Source organism: Platalea leucorodia (assembly GCF_965183815.1).
Source record: "Platalea leucorodia genome assembly, chromosome: 5".
NCBI lineage: Eukaryota > Metazoa > Chordata > Aves > Pelecaniformes > Threskiornithidae > Platalea > Platalea leucorodia.
This window is the reverse complement of record NC_138827.1, coordinates 41,333,815-41,345,822: the sequence shown is the minus strand read 5'-3', so window position 1 is coordinate 41,345,822 and position 12,008 is coordinate 41,333,815. Positions and strand designations below refer to the sequence as shown.

The following is a 12,008-nucleotide window of genomic DNA, read 5'->3' as shown; positions in this document are numbered from 1 at the left end:
TGTTGCTTTGAAACAGTGTAGAGGCCTAGTATTTATTTTTCTTTGTGATGCCAACTAAGCATTTGTAGTTTTTTTCTTTGTGAATGTTTTCCATCAAATTTGTTCTCGTTTTATCCATTCCCTGCATATTTACCATATGTAGCTTCTATTGATCCAGCTTTTCAAGATTTTTTTTCCAATTTTTTTTGAAATAAAAAATTAATACGAGAGCTTTTCTATGCTAACATTTGATTTTCCCTTTGTAAATTTTCATTGGCTTTGATTATTCCAATACGCCAGCATTAGTGCCTATAAACTGGACATATTAGACAGGTAAGTTGTAATGAATCTGCTTGGAGAAAGATATTGTTTCTATTGCAAACAGCTATTGTACTATTTTCTGCTTTCTTTTCAGGAGTCTGTTGCTCCCAATCTCTCAATCCAGTTTATTTTGCTTTCGCTTCTACATATTTGAATTTTCTATACTGTATAAAAATCACTTGACTGTGACATATGGTTTCTGAGATGATAGATTTTTTTTGTGTCCTTCAAGTTGCTGATAGACAGTCCCCAAGGAGGTGATCTTGCTTTTGTGGCCACTTCACTTCAGCACTGTTTACTGACCAGGAGTAGGCACTGGGGCCAGTTTCTTCTCCTCTGCTGTGGTGCAGCATATCACACTGACAAATAGTATCTGGCTGGTGTCTGGAGGAAGCACAGGCCCCCGTGTCTTTCCTTTGGCAGTTTAGTGCTAGGAACATACTTGTGGAAGGAAGAGGGAAAGGAACTAACAACATTAGCATGTCAGATCTCAAACTTCAGCATCCCTGCTACGCCAGTTCAAGGATGCTCCTGAATAATGACAACTTATGCCAGTGGTGAGAAGTGACCAAATTCCAGTGAGGAATAAAAATCCAGTTCAGCTCTATTGTAAGCAGATTGGAGCAAGCTCTTTTCCTGGGTGGAATGGTGCATTCTTATGTTACAGATGGATTTGACTGAGACTACTCAATGCATTTTTGCTAGTGACCTTTTCAGATTTGTCGCCAGTGTAATAAATGTTACCAAGATGACATAAGAAAGGTTTGCAGCAATATTCCACTTTATTTTTTACAGCAGATATTTCTTCAGTTACTCTGTATTACAGTTTACAGAACTCTTATGTTCCACAAATCAAGATTCATAGCAAACTGTTTCAGTGCTTTAAGTCCTCCAATAAACAATAGCAGGCAGAAGAGAACCAGAGGGGAAGGTAAGCAGACTTCTGCATTCATCCTTTTCTATGATGAGGTTTACTTCATAGTAATCTTCACATGTCAGCAAGTCCTTTCACCAGGACTCCCATCTAACTTCCTAGCATCCTCACTTTGACTATTACTTCAAATACAAGCAACATTAAGTGTCAGTTTCCAACCTGAGAAGAAAGGCTAGAATTACCATCTGTTCCTTAATTTAGGAAGCTGTGTATCTTTGTCCAACCTAGTGTCACTTCTTCTAGTGTGTCCCTTAAAGAATTATGTTTTAAAAACACTTAGTGATACTGTATGCTTCAGTTCTGAGGTATGCTTTTCTGAGAGTGCTTTTAGAGGATAAGAGCTCAGGTCAAACTGGGAGTTGAAAATTTTTATGGTGCTTAACTGAATACCCAGATATTAAGAATTGCAAAATCACGACATAGTTTCTTCAGATCTTTGTTTAATCATCTTGAAACACTGATGATTTTCACTAAAATACGTTACCTTAGTCATACCTGAGTGTTACCTGAATAATATTTGAAGTGCAGGTCCCATATGTTGACTGTAATAAAATTAAGAAGAGCAATTAAGACCAGAGGTAGACTGTGGAGGGTAGGCTAAAGCCTTGAGAAAAGCTGGACTGATTATGACATAACCAAATTAGGAGTGGACTCTATATTTGATGGGGCTAATTGAGTTATGGCTCACCTTTGGACATTTTGGTCGACGTTAGATGACAATCTAATCTGATCATGGGATCACTAAATGTTGTGAGGACAGACCACAAGGCTGCAGTGTTTTGTAATCCAAGCTAGACATACAATGCTGATGGCCTGGTCATAATCCTGATTTCCATCACTCACGTGGATTGATTCTGAACCCTGCCTGTGACTCCCATCTGCAATTTCTGATGCCTAGCTCTTGTGAAATTTGGCTACATCTAAACTGGGATTGAACAACTGGCTTCAAAGAGAAATTGGATTATAAGAACAAATTTAGTTCCGGCTGATCTGACTACTTCATTCCTGTTATTTCAATACCATTTGCAAGAGGTCAGATCCTTGTCTCTGTGTCTAATTTAGCAACAAAGTAAGGTGGGAGACCTATAGACTGCACTACTTCCAGGTTCAGCTACTTATTCACATGTTTTTAAAAGACATTACGGTATGGGCATAGCTGTTCAACTTAGAATGCACTGCAGCAATTGTGTATGGCTCTTGTTGATAGATGTGAAGGGTGTTTTTTCACATACACTGTACACAGTGTTCATTCTAACTTGAGGGTAAGAAAAGGTTAACCCAAGTATCTTGTAGTTCTTCTACTTTTTCCCCTTTCCTTTTTCTTTGAACGAGGCCTTTAGCCATCATTAGGGAATTACTCCTACAAACCTTGCAAGTGTACCTATTCCAAAGTAAAGAAATCATTAATAAAAGACAGTAAAAAGGAGCAGTTATATTACAAAATAAATCTACCAGGCTTACAAAGAAAACAAATTTGAAAGAGCCACCTGCTGTGGAGATGAGGCAGTAATCTCAACAGCAGGAAATAAACGGAGAGAGGAAGAAAATACAAAAGCATAGACATTAAAAAAGTAATTAAAACACTTATCTCTATTGACATACATAGCAAACAAAAAAAATCAACCACCTAGAAAACATACTCTATTGAACCTCACAACAGGAAGTAACAAAGCTGCTACCATAAAAAAAACCTCCAGCAAAATGGGAGAGATCCTTTAAAAATACAAGCCTCAAAAGTATTTACTAATGTGTTAATCACTAATGGACTGACCTTGAGAGAAGCTGAGCACCTGCAGAGCGTTTGCAACTTTACTGGGCATTTAGTCTTTCAGAATCAAACCTTTAAAAATGTAGAGAGAGTAACTCTTCAGATACCAATGGCTTTCTGTTCCATTTCTGATGAATGTCATAGCATGAGTTGTAACGGTGCATTTAATGTCATCAGCTATGTAGCACAGCTTAAGTACCATATTTGGATAATGCATTTCAGTATAGTTCATATCTAAATTGTTGCGTAATATTGATCCATGGACAGCGATGTTATCAATATTGATGTGAATGAATGTGACTTTTTGTGAATAAATAGGTAGAGCCTATGCCATTGCATACAAATAGGTTCTATGATGTCTAGGGAAAACTGTAAATTTGACAGTTTTGAGAATTTACTGTTTCAATGTTATCTTTCAAGAGAACACTTTAATGTACTTAAAACTCATCGTCCAATTTATACAATTCATGGATCGTATGACATAAAGTAAAACTGCTTTAAATACATAGATTTTGATCTCCGTTTCCCCAGACCACAAACTAGACTTGTTAAAGAACAGAGCATTCAGAAATATTAAAGGACGCTTACGCACTTGGAATTTACAATATGTTCTTTCTTCTCTGCCGTGCACCTTTGTAGTCACACTCTGACCATATGGTACCTGTAGCTTCAAGTCTCTGGGCAAGTGTGAAATGCTATCAGGAGTGTTACATCTGAAATATTTTTATGTGGTAGCACAAGGAGTAAGTTGGAACACTCAGTGCATAAAAGAGCAGGGAGATGGGGCAAAATGGATACTTTTCTGTTAATTCAAAAGGACCCTTTTAGAAGGGAAATGATGGATTTAGAAATTTACCTTTAGAGGGCAATTATCTTAGCTCTGTATCTACTTTAGCACATCTTTTTAAGAAAATAAAAAACCCCATATAAACAAATATTGTTAACAAAAATAACTTATCAGACCATGTCAGTTCCTCTCTAAAATTCGTATCAGTCTCTCTCCACCAGCCTTCCATGGCTCCTTTGCCCGGGGTACATGAGTGGGCACAACTTGTTATTCCTGTTCCTCAAGCTGGCCAAAGGTGAGGTATTGCTGGTGCAGAACCTGTGCTGCCTCATTACTGGGCTGTGTTTCAGTTTTTTTATGCTGATTATCAGGCTGGGTCTCAGCTTGTCTGGGCTTAGCCTCTCAGGTATTATTTCAGGAGACTTGCATTGCCAGCAGAGCCGATAGGCAGCTAATCATATGTTTCTTCCAGTTTCTTATGAGTTTCTCACATCTTTCTCCTCATTCTCAGTAGTTTCCGACAGTTCAAGGCTTTCCACCTGGTCCTACAATCTCCGGGGCCCCCCTTCCTTGGCAGATCCCTGTTGTGGAGACTGGGAATGGCAAAACAAGAGTTTTCCCTGTAAATGTGATTTTTCAAAATCTTGTTTAACTCTGAAACATGAGCAGGTTTTCATAGATGTGGCAAAAGGTGGGAAGACCTCCCTACCCTCTGAATTTCTACCTAATGCTTCATATTTGTATGACATGAGAACATTAAAAAAAAAAAAAGTCCCGTAAATTGGTGAATGGATTTTGATGTTGGTTTTGGTTTGCTAGTTTTAAAAGGTAGAAAAAGGGATGTGCATAGCCAGTGAATCCAGTTTTCTTTGTTTTCTTTTGAATTCAATTTGGATAAATTTATGAATGTAATGTCATTATGAAACAAAGTTGAAAGATTCATTATAAAAAATGTCAAAATAGAGTGTCTTGGCTTTTAAAAAAATAGTTCTTGGATATTCAAACACAGATTGCATTCATCAGCCTGAATTTACATTTTTACCTGAAAGTAAGGGGTTGGTAAAAACAATCCAGCCAGTTCTCATCTTGAGAACTCTCTTCTGTCAGGATAGCAACAGCTAAGAATGCAAAGAGAGGGAATGTTGCTTGAAAGATCCTAGCTCTTCATTTGTTTACCTGGTCCAGCTTAAGGTTTTCCAAAATGTGGTGTTATCACAATTCAAAATTAATCAAACCAAACTTTTCAGCATTTGATGTGAGGAAAAACAGAAAACCTCACAATGCTTTAGTAAGTTTTGTCCCCGTAGGCTGCTGTATATTTACACTTCAACTTCAGCTCCGTTTTTTTTGTCTGGAGATTTGTTTTCAGTCAGCTGCCAGTGAAAACTACATTTGACCCTTACCGAGGACAAGGGCTTATTTTGTATGTCAGTTATTAAGACTGGCTGAGAAGTTCATTTGAAACTGCAAATCTGTCCAAACATGTCAGATTTAAGTAATCCAAACAATGAGTTCAGGTTCAGAAGGCATTCCTGTTTCTGGGGAGAGGGGATTTGATCAAAATAGGAAAGAGACACATGCTGTGCCTCTACTCCCACTTTAGTTTTCCTTTCCAGACCAGGCTAATAGTTACAGTAATAGCAGCAGTATTTATTTTCTTTTCAGACTTAGCTGACTGATGTGTTGACGTGCCTTGATTTATTTGGTGCAGCAACCAAGTGGACTAGGTGTGTTGCTCTGCATGCCAATCCCTTACATTGCGTATGCATCGCTCTTGTGTATTGTCTTGTATATCTGAGAAATTGACTCTAATCATTTAGCAATTCATATTTCGTCTGGACTAGGCAATTGTGAGAGGATCTAAATTCTGTCTCTTTAAATGGAGACAATGGACTTACCACCACCAGTTAAGAAAATTAACATGCATCAGTATTGTGAGAACAGAGTGCAAGATCTTGATAGGAAGCAGATGTTATTTTTTCTAATATATATATGCATGTATATATTTATATGTACCTATAAAGGATATAAAAATGGGAGGTTAAAGTCTGTGTTTTCCAAAGCCACTGTTATAGTGGCTAATGACTTGGAAAGTATATGGTGTGTCAGACATGGGAGAGACAGTGATGCTGAGGCATAGCCCACTGGAGAAAGGGTTGTGAGGCTCAGATGAAGGAAAGAAGGAAAGAGGCCTTCACAGTGAGAGTGATGCTTAGTGAGAGAGAGATGGAGCATCTGGAGATGAAAGGCAGGACCTAGTAAAACAGAGGGTCAGGAATAGAGATGAACTGCTTTGTATGCTGTACCTGCCCAGATTGGGACTGTCTAGATTAGCTTTTGCAAAGCTGAACTAGATCTGTCATGCAAGCTGTTATTTTCATGTTGTTTTTACTTTCACTATTCTTAGTAAATGCCGTTTTCCACAGCCCATGAGGCTTCATTGTACGGTTTGGATATCAGTTGCTTCAGAAGCTTGTTCCCTGGCATCAGCAGGTCAAGGGACTGAGGCTTCAGGAAGTCCAGGGCTTTGGCTGCAGAAGGTGGGGGGCCAGGCATAGCCCTCTGCTTGTGTACGGGTGTGCAAAGTCTATCTGAACAACACCAGTGGAATTGTCTTTCTAGGCTGCCTCCTCTTGGTTGCCCTTCAGAAGGGTTGTTCTTCAGTGCAGGTGAAGCAAATAGTTGTTATCACTAGATTTTGATATAGGTTATTTGAAGACAGGAGACCTAGAATAGTGAAAGATTGTTTCAGGACAATACCAAGTGATAAATAAAAAAGCCTTTTAGATGGCTTGCAGGTGGATTTGGAGAGCAGAGAACTGACTACCTTTGGCTTCAGCCTAAAACCTAGGGGAAAGACCTCATGTTTTTCTAAGCATTTTTTCTTGGGTGGCTCCTGGCTATTTTGTACTAGTGTGTGAATTCCCTTTTGCTAAAGGATCTCTCTGATTTATCTTCAAAGGGTATTTCTCTTGGTTCATTATTTTGACCTAAATTGTGTCTTTCATAGATGACTGGGGTTTTTTAAATTTTATTTCTTCCTAAAACCGTTTACTCAAAACTACATTTTTCCTCTACAGCTGGTTTTTTTTGTCAAATGTTCTCTCTCCTGAGAGGCTGTTGGCTATTTATCAATATTTGATCTGTCTGTAAAGCGTACTTCTGTGGGGTGGTTTATTATAAAATGGTGTCTCACTGAAGTGGATCTTATCAGTTCTTGATCTCTTTCTCTGTTTGTCAGCCTCTGTCTGCTTCTTTCTTAGCTAGCCTAGTGGCTTTAAGAAGTACTCAATCTCTCTATTTTAACAAAATTAAATGCAGTCATTATAATGGCAAACACTAAACAGCAAAAGGAGATACATCAGAATCCAGTACAACTTCAAGCAGATGCTTAGCAAAGAGCTTGAAACTGTGCCAGGTGTTTATAGGTGTAAGAGAAAAATCCCCTGCATTTCCTTCAAATGTAAATATTGCAAAATTGGTTTTCATGCAGTTTTCAGCAAAATGAAAATAGTAAAATGAATAGCAGAAAATGCCATGTATACTGACTACTTAGGCTTTTTTTTTTTTTTTGTCATATCAGTCAGGCTAAACATTATTGAATCCAATGCATTCTTAATCCAACTCCTTTGATTTCAGTGACACTGAACTAGTGATGGACCTGAAGCATGAACATTACAACATTCCCTTAATTCTACTCTTTCTTCAGCCAATGGGAGCTAAATTACTGATGCTGTTAGAGATGAAATAATTTTCATTAGGAGATGATAAAAGTGGCAAAAATAAGTGGAAAAAAGTATTTGTGAGAGTTTCTCCTTGTTTTTGAATGGGGATAGATGTTAGGTAGAAAGGAAATTATCTTTAATGCAGGCTGCACGTCTCACTAATGACAAGAGTGTTTCTCCCAAGAGTAAACTGAGGCCTCTGAGCTGGTTTACGGATACCTCAATAGAAATAGTTGCATTACTCTGTCCTCTGCCTGTAGGCAGTCACTGAGAGCTTTTTCTGAGGTACTCTTCTTGCTATAGATAATTTTGCAATAAATACATAGAGGAAAACCTATGCAGTTTTAAAAATAATTTCTTTAATGCATTTTACATATTGTACTTTCAATAGCACTAAGTATTTCTGGCAGCCTCTTAAGATATCCATTATTCATTCTTCATTAGCTGATATTCCAGTCTACCCAGGAAGTACGGCATTCAAAGGTCTTGAAGTTCAGTATGTGCTTTAGTATTTTCTAACCTTATTTTTCTCAATATCCAATTATAGATCAGCGATGTTTTGAAAGTCATGTATTTAGTAACTGAGTAATGATTTTTTTTCTAAATAGAGATCAAGAAAGTGCTCAATAACATGGCATTTTTGAAATGCAAAAAATTCAGGATTTTTTTATTTGCTTCTTGGCTTGTAAGCCTTTTGAATTCACTGAGAGCATGTTTTAATTTTCTTCGCTGAAGCTGTTAAAACTAAAAATATACTTTTTTTTTTTTCTTCTTCTATTATAGTCACTTCATTCAGGGATCTAGAGGTTTAAGAAACTCATGAAAAAATCCTGAGCTTTCTTTCACTTGAGTCCTGATCTTATGCTGTAATGAGACAGATTTTTGCTGCTTCAGTAACATAAAAAGGCCCTAAGCCTTCCCTACTTGGAACAGCGCGCCTCAAAGTGCAATCGTGCTTTATTGTTAACACTAACATGGTGGTTTTGGGGTTTTCTAGACCAGTATGTCTGAAAGAGGAGAAAGATTAGTCTGCTGCCATCCATGCCTGAGAATGGAGGGAACACAGATTGCTTTGCGTGCTCCAATTCTGCCTGCTTACTCTGAGGACTCCTCAGTTCTAGTGTGTTTCCTTAGAAAAACTGTTGACATTAACTCCATTTCAGTATGTAATTATTAATTAGCATACTTTGATAATATTACGGCTTTTTAGATGTAAATATGAAAGTTGAGGCCCTGTTGAAAATACCCTGATAGATCATTGTGTTTGCATGAAAAAAATGTTTTAGCTTCTATGTCAGCTAGGCTGTTTTTTTGTGCTGTCCAAATGTTCACACAGCGATGAGAAGATATTCTTTGATAACTAGAAGATGCTTTTTTTTCTGCTTTCTTTTAATTGAAAGGTATTTGTTGCTATTATTGGTTGTGAAGTGTATCCTTGTCTGTATCCTATGGCTTGCGTATAAATGCGTGCTATTAATAACTATAAATAAATGTCAGCCAATAAGGACTTTGGGGTTTTGAGAAAACAATCAAGAATGGTAAAAAATGATGGCGTAGAAATACTCGCAGATAAGACAAATCTACAGCATTGCCATTTGTCTTCCTCTCCTCATGGGTTAAGCTGTTTATTATTGCCTCATTTGTATTATCTGCAGACTAGCTGTATTGAAAGATGCCTCAAAACAAAACGAGCAAAACCATTTCACAGCAGCAAGAGTTACATGCATGTGCAGTTAAAGCAATACAAGAAAAGCTTACAAGAGTCTTCTCTTCCCCAGTAGCTTCCCTGCTTTTGCACCCTGTATATCCTCTTCTCTCTAACCCTTTCCCCTGCATGTGTTTTGGTATGAGTGATGTGAGTACACAGGTTATCCAACAACCTTATTTTCAAGTGCCAGTACTATTAAAAGATCGCCAGTTATGTAAGCTACAGACTACAAACATGAAGCTACAGTCATTTGTGGTGTGCTTTTAGAAGCATCTGAGGGTTTGTACAAGTGCTTGTATTGAGGACGTTTTTGAGAATGTGTGTGTAATGTGAAATATATATTGGTCATTGAAATTTCCCTTGTGGTTCTGATGTGCCTTCAAATATCTATTTTAGGTCTGCCAGAACCAAACAGAGACAGTATATTCCAAGGACTGAGAATGGATCAAGGATTCTACACATCTAAAGACTTCCTACCTTTGGTAGCAATGGCAAGTAAACCAGGTGTGTGATATTATGTTTTTGATATATCAGAATGGACAGCTGGTTACACAGCAGCACATCCAATTACAAAGCACCTCCCAATGAATAGGTCTGGGGCAGGATTTTCTCTTGGTGTGTTGCAGCCTCAGGAGTGTGATCAGGAAAGTCAGTCCTGGAGACTGTAAAGCAAATAGTCATACATAAAAAAATCTAAGCACATGGCAAATCATTACCCCTAACAAGTTATATTTGTTATTCTGAATTATATTCAAAAGATGTCATAAGCTGCTCATTTGTATAAATTATCTTGATATAAATAGTATATATAAGATGGTCTTGAAAAAATCTGATATTAAAGAAGGCGTTGCCGACCCATATAAGCAGCTGCTTTGTGTGTTGTTGATAAATTATTTTACTTGTCCAAAGTCATGTGCTGCATGTTTTACAGACACATTTAAGGGAGCACTGGTTCCTTACCCAAAGAACTTACAGTCTAAGACTCAGGACAGCAGTAGTATGCCAGGAATTAATAAGACAACACTCAGTTCATAGGCACCAAATGCAGTCTTGTTTTATGCTTTTACATCTTTGTTCTGAGTACAGGGATGGCTGCAGTTGCTCTCCAAGGAGTATAGCTGCTTTCAGTGGCCCTGAATGTGAAGTCATAAGCCCCAGATGGATTATGAGATGGGGCTTGTGATTTCTACGCCATGTTCCCTCATGGTCTAGATTCCCCAGCGTGTTGATAAAAAAGAAATTCCGTGTACAGTTTTCTGGGCATATACTTAGTGCAGTATGTGGTCTTGTACATATGACCCCATATTTGACCACACATATACCTTTTTTATCTACAAACTGATTTTCTTCTGAGCATTCAGAAATTTTTTTTTAGCATCATATAGGGTTGCCTGCTTATTTAGTAGACTTTCCATAAACAATGTGTTAAAGAATATATGTTCTGCGGCAAATTATTCTGCATATAAAAGTAAAGTTTATTACCCCATTTTATGCAAAATATTTCGGAAAGGAAATTCTGCATCCCATCTGTCCCATCTCTCTGCTGTTTTGATCAAATGCTTATTTCTGTCTGTTTTCTTAAGCTCAAAGTGAAGCTCAAATGGGCTGGGAGAAAAGAGTGGTTTTGGGATTTTTTTTGAAGAAAGAGATGTTTAAAAATGAAACAGATTGAGAATCTGCACTGCAAAACATTTGTAGATTAACAAAGGAAAAATAAATCCTGCAAAACAATCCCTTCTTGTAATAATTTGACTAAAATTACTTTATAGAATTCTGTATGGACACGTAGCACTTGTGTACTGTAAGGTGCCTGCCTGCATGAGGATCTATATACTGTGATCTGCATCTTTTAAAATGTTGCAAAGTAGCACTCTTGATTTGCCAGGATATGTAATGATTTTTTTTTTTTTTTTTATATTAAGCCTACAATGAAAAAAAGGATGAACTTTGAAGAACTAACCTTTTCTGACTGACAGTCATAGATAGCTCTTTGGTGTTGTCTATTAATTAACATGGTCTCTTAATTTTCCTAGTGTCTGTCTGTAGCTGTAGCCACCTCTTACTCTCTAAAGCATGGAATTTTAAAATAAAATATACACGTCCTATATCCTGCACTATCCTCTTTTTTTACTATGACAGTTCTCTAAATAATAGACATAATAGACTTATTCACAGTAAAATACATATTCTGCCTGCTTATTCAGTTCTGAATACCGCTTGTTAATATACTTTCCTCCAAAAGGAGTTCCCCTTGCAAATACATAGACATGAATTTACCTTGGAAGTGGCCTTGCTACCAAGAGCAAAGTGGGCTGCTGTGACTGATCCATTCTAGACTAGTCCCGTAATAACACTCTGAGCTGCCATTCCCTTGCTGCACTTGTGCTTTTTCCACTGCGCAGTGTACAATTTTTGTGAAGGATTAAGTTTGTTAAAAATAAATGAGAAAAGTTAGAGAGAATTTTAGAATAAGCAGCCTATTAGTGAAGAATAAATGCAATGCCATATACATAGGGGGAGAAATGATAGCATTTGCCATACATTAAGCATTTTACAAACGGAGAAAGAATATGTGTATTAGGATATTGCTTCTCACTCTGTTTATATGTCTAAATTAAAAGCATTGTTTCCTTGAATGATACTTGTGTTTCTTTACAATTGCACGTGAAAATCTGCTGCTACTATAGAAGGATACTTGTGTTACAGTGGAATGATTAAATGGGCAGCTTAGTGCCTCCTGACTGAAATTATCACCGGCTCACTGAGAATATACCTTTATATTGATT

The 12,008-nt window shown here is 37.4% G+C and overlaps 1 protein-coding gene across 1 annotated transcript in view; it reads left to right on the top strand.

Moving 5' to 3' along the window:
- Positions 1 to 12,008, top strand: part of DPYD (dihydropyrimidine dehydrogenase) — a gene marked incomplete at both ends in the record, with an annotated part of 361,757 nt that overhangs the window by 159,092 nt on the left and 190,657 nt on the right. Inside the window, one exon of the mRNA XM_082314522.1 lies at positions 9,619 to 9,726. Coding sequence (XP_082170648.1) covers positions 9,619 to 9,726 — 108 coding nt within the window. The remainder of the gene's footprint in view (positions 1 to 9,618; positions 9,727 to 12,008) is intronic.